At 51.6% G+C, this 4,515-nt stretch overlaps 1 protein-coding gene across 1 annotated transcript in view; it reads left to right on the top strand.

The window, feature by feature from the left end:
- The window catches only part of LOC113209346 (GTPase-activating Rap/Ran-GAP domain-like protein 3), a 68,603-nt gene that overhangs the window by 56,980 nt on the left and 7,108 nt on the right, over positions 1-4,515 (top strand). The window contains exons 9-16 of the mRNA XM_052265468.1: positions 575-641; positions 838-940; positions 1,025-1,123; positions 1,870-1,973; positions 2,334-2,445; positions 2,977-3,129; positions 3,280-3,395; positions 3,641-3,906. Of these exons, the coding sequence (XP_052121428.1) occupies positions 575-641; positions 838-940; positions 1,025-1,123; positions 1,870-1,973; positions 2,334-2,445; positions 2,977-3,129; positions 3,280-3,395; positions 3,641-3,906 (1,020 nt within the window). The remainder of the gene's footprint in view (positions 1-574; positions 642-837; positions 941-1,024; positions 1,124-1,869; positions 1,974-2,333; positions 2,446-2,976; positions 3,130-3,279; positions 3,396-3,640; positions 3,907-4,515) is intronic.

Genomic DNA, 4,515 nt, shown 5'->3' with positions numbered 1-4,515 from the left:
CAGTCCAGGCGATTGGAGCGACCAGGTGGTGCAATACATATACAGAAAACTTAACTTACACGTCTGCAATATACACTTTTTTCACTCAATATTTTATTTACTAGCAATTTTCTATGCATTCAATAATATTTCGATACTTTTAAAAAAATGTTTGTTCACATTATCATAAAGTTTTAAAGGTCCCTTTATTATAGTATCAAACACCTAAAAAAGTTTTGGTGTAGCAAGAAGTTCTGTTTGAAAGAGGGGTGCGATTCGCTTTTTTGCGCAGTGCACCCCACGCCGCGCGCCCCCGCCCGGCGTGGGGGACAGACTCGTTCGGGTGTGATGCATCCGAGCGCTTTGGCACCCCTGCTCGGGGGGTCTAATGGGCCGGAGGAAGGGGGGGGGGGCTGGAAGTGGCATGAAATGGCAAAAAGACGACGTAAAAATAGTTGTAAGAAGAGAGCAAAAACACTTACTTGTATGCTGTCTGGCATGGCCTGACTGGGTGGCGCGGCTGGCTCCTGTCTGTCTGCATCATACATTATGCATTATTGACCTCCATTTCTCTTCTCCACATCTCGTTCCGCAGCAACTTCCCGAACATGGAGAAGCTGGAGAAGGGACCAAAGGAAATCTTTGCACCGGAAATACAGAAGGTGAGTCCGAGATGCCCGATGCAAAGTATACACTCACCCTGAGGCAAAGGGCAAGAGATGCAAAAGATAAAAACAGATTTGAAAACACCCGTCTCCTTTGTCTCTGTTAACCATCAGTAAATTGAAAAATGAAATTGGGCGCCGTACGTTATTCGCAAATTAAAGAAGTGCGTGTTTTTATTATCTATAACACCAGGATCTGCTGCTTCTGGAGGAGCAGGAGGGCTCCGTCAACTTCAAGTTCGGCGTCCTCTACACCAAGCCTCAGCAGGTCACCGACGATGAGATGTTTAGCAACGGTGAGCATCCGAAACGAAAAAACACGCGACTTAATGAAAATGAAACGATTCTTCATTATTGTTTGTATTTATCTATTTTTGCAGAAGAGGGTAGTCCAGATTTTCAACGCTTTGTCAAGCTCCTGGGCGACGAGATCAAGTTGAAGGCCTGGAAAAAGTACCGAGGCGGTCTAGATGTCAAAGGTAAGTTTCTGAAAAAATTTCGTTTAGAAGACTTTGCAGTCGCGGTAGTCACCACCATGTACAAGCATAGCGATTTCCGTTTTCTTCTTCACATTTTCTGCATTTTTTCTTTACCGGAATGCTTTATAACTGCCAGGGAACGGCTCGTAGCTGGTTTGAAAAACTGTGTTTTGCGTATCTTTCTCCAGTAACAATAATAATACAATAAATTTGCGCTGCCAGACGTTAGCGAGAGCCGTCTCTCTGTGTCGTGGTGCCCCGTACCTCCCTAGGTGCACGCGCTCGCAGGGCTTGTCACGGCAATAATAGACATGCGGTATAGGGCGGGGCGGGGCGGGGCCCAAGTGGTTGCTTGCGGTTTCACGTGAACGCCAACGCCGCCCAACGCCGTCCTCTGCTGTGGTCTCCTGGAAGCTAATGACGTTAGTTTGCAGTTGAGGCGCGCGGGCGGTGTACGGCGATGTCTGGAAATAATATTGAACGCTCCCGGGGATGGGGTGTGGGGTGGGGGAGACGGCGCGTGGTACTAAAAACAAGGCTGAAAACAATAACACATCGCATCACGCGAGGCCCACACGCTATGAAACTGTCGGCAGTGTGTGTGTGTGTGTGTGTGTGTGTGTGTGTGTGTGTGTGCGCGCGCGTGCGTGCGTGTGTGTGTGTGTGCGCGTGCGCGCGCGCGTGTGTGTGTGTGTGTGTGCCTATGCGTGTGCGTGTAAGTCATACATAACGATGCGTGTTCGCAGGCGACATGACGGGCAAGCACTCGGTGTACACCATCTACGAGGGTCACGAGATCATGTTCCACGTCTCCACCATGCTGCCCTACTCCAAGGACAACAGGCAACAGGTATTCCCGTCCGCCCTTTTCCTCACTTCCACTGCTGCCACTGTGAAAAGTTTTATCGTAAATTTACGACGTGTTTTGTAATTAATGTTTACAAAATATTTTGTAAAATTTGTGACACTTCAAACTTGCTTATCGACGAATTCCAAGTCAATCGAAAGTGCTTGTAATTTTTACAATTTTGAATCGTAATTTTACGACAGGCGTCGCAAAGAAAATTTTCCCGTAAAACCTACAACTATTTTTCACAGTGTGCAGCAGCGTCTCCGTATCCATGTTTCCTCGTTCGCACGTGGACGCGCGTCGTGTGCCTATTTTTGTAACCGTATCCGTTTCTTTTGTCGTCGTCGTCCCGGACGCCAGGTTGAGCGCAAGAGGCACATCGGCAACGACATCGTCAACATCGTCTTCCTGGACGGTGGGCCCTCCCAGATGTGCCACTTCAACCCGTCCTTCATCAAATCGCAGTTTACTCGTATCCTTTTCTTCGACCGGCCGTGTGGCTTTTTTTTCCATTCTTACAGAGAAGAAAGCGGCTTACGCGTGAGGCCCAAAAGAAGGGGAAAGGGGTGGGGGATAAAGGCAAGGGGTAGAATTGTAAGTTTTTCTGGGGAAGCCACCCCTGAGCCACCCATACAATGGGCTGGGCCTCCTGATAGACAGGACTGGTCATCTCTCTGCTGGCCCTTTCGATATATTAGGTTCTGCCAGAGTAAATGGAGTAGTGACAGGATAACGCGGCGGGGTTGTAGGAATTTTACAGCCGGAATAATCAGGAAAAATCAGGAAAAACTAAAACAAAAACACGAAAGAAACAGAACTTTTGTCAGAATGTCCTGTACTTTTCCATCCCCTTTTTTCCAAAGTTTCACTGAAAATACCGGAAAAAACGTGTGTTGTTGTTTTTTTTTTTTTTTGGGGGGGGGGGGGAGGGACTTGAACTTTTCCGGAAAATCTAAATCCCTATGGGATGGCAGTGGACTTTTCCTTATCGCCTGCCGCACAGACGTGTTCGCCCTGGTGACGCACGACGAGGAGGCGGACGCCTGGAGGCTGGCCGTGTACTCGGAGGAGTCCGTGCCGCTCTTCGGGCCGTCGCTGCCCTGCCCGCCCGTCTTCGTCAACGACGACGACTTCCGAGAGTTCCTCCTCGTCAAGAGTAAGAGTGCCTTCAATAATTTGCCTACCCTAGAAGGTCGTCAAACATTTTCCCATAAAATTTTGAAGAAAAAAGAAAATTGTTCTAATTTTTTTTTTTAAGTAAACTTGTCACTAAAGTAAATAAATGATTCTGATTTGTATTCCTCAGTGATCAATGGTGAGAAGGCGGCCTTCAACACGCCCACGTTCAGCCAGAAGCGCGAGCGCACCCTGGACATGCTCATCAAGGACCTGCACTCGGAGCACATGCCGGACGGACGGACGGTATGTCGTTGTGGGGGTGTATCTTGGGATTTAAAGTCCAGAAAGAAATGAAAAGATTGAATTTTTTTTTCAAGTAACTAAAAAAACAACCTGGAAACCTGCTAGGAAAAAACTAAGGGATATTCAAAAAAGATTGGTAAATTTCCCGGAAATAATTCTTTCAAAAATTAAAATCCATAGGTGTATCTCGGCTGGTGGTGTGGGCGACTTGTAGTACTCCACGGCCTTGCTTCTCCTTGTTGCAGACGATGCTCAACCGGCGGGCCTTCTCGGACGTGCTGCCCGACGCGCCGCGGGGCGTCAGCGGGTCGGCGTCCTCGCGCCGGAAGGAAGAGACGCGCCAGGTCAGTGACGACGGCGGCGTCCTGGAGGCGACGCGTCGCGGGTGGGGTGCACGTCGGGGGCACGTCAACGCCGCTGCCCCTGGGCCTGGAGGAGACGCGGGACGCGCGGGCGAGAGGCTGCGGCGGTGGCGCTTTGTGTGGTTGGCGCTCCGCCCCGCCCCGCCCCGCCCTGCCCCGCCCCGCTCCGCCCCGCTCCGCCCCGCCTTTGGGCCCCGCGGCGATTGGGTGACCTTAGCGGTGACCTCTCCGCACCAAAGACGTACGGCAGGGGCAGGGGCGCGGGGGCTCCGCGTGGCCTCGACTGCTGTGGTCCAAGGTGTAGGGGGCAAGGACCTGCCAGGACATCTGTATCGGGAGGCCCGCCCCGCCCCGCCCCGCCTCGCCCGTAAAGGGCGTACGCCTTACCGTGCTTCTTTCAAAAGCCGCTCGGTGCTGCGGCGGCGGCCGTGGTGGGCTGGGTCGCCCAGTTCGGTCGTCAAATGGTCGCGCCTCTTTTCATCCGCAGGCTAGCTCTGCAAATGGAAGCTAGAAAGAATGCGTGGTCAATTTGTGGCGCCATTGTAGCAGATTATGAAACGTCTTGTGCGAGAGACGTGCCGTGTAATTATAATTAACGGCAGTGTCCTTTTCGAACGAAGAGCACGGGGTTAAAACGCCTTGCCGTTTTTATCGATTGGGTGGTTCCAGTCCGGAGCGCGCGGCGCCCGGAGCAGGTGGCGGTGTGGGCGAAAAGAAGTTAGGTCCCACGTCCCACCCGGGGCTCGGGGCGGGGGCGG

Source organism: Frankliniella occidentalis, unplaced genomic scaffold (genome assembly GCF_000697945.3).
Source record: "Frankliniella occidentalis isolate FOCC.00 unplaced genomic scaffold, Focc_3.1 Scaffold27, whole genome shotgun sequence".
Classification (NCBI taxonomy): Eukaryota; Metazoa; Arthropoda; class Insecta; order Thysanoptera; family Thripidae; genus Frankliniella; species Frankliniella occidentalis.
The sequence above is the reverse complement of the archived record's forward strand: the minus strand, read 5'-3'. Positions and strand labels throughout refer to the sequence as shown.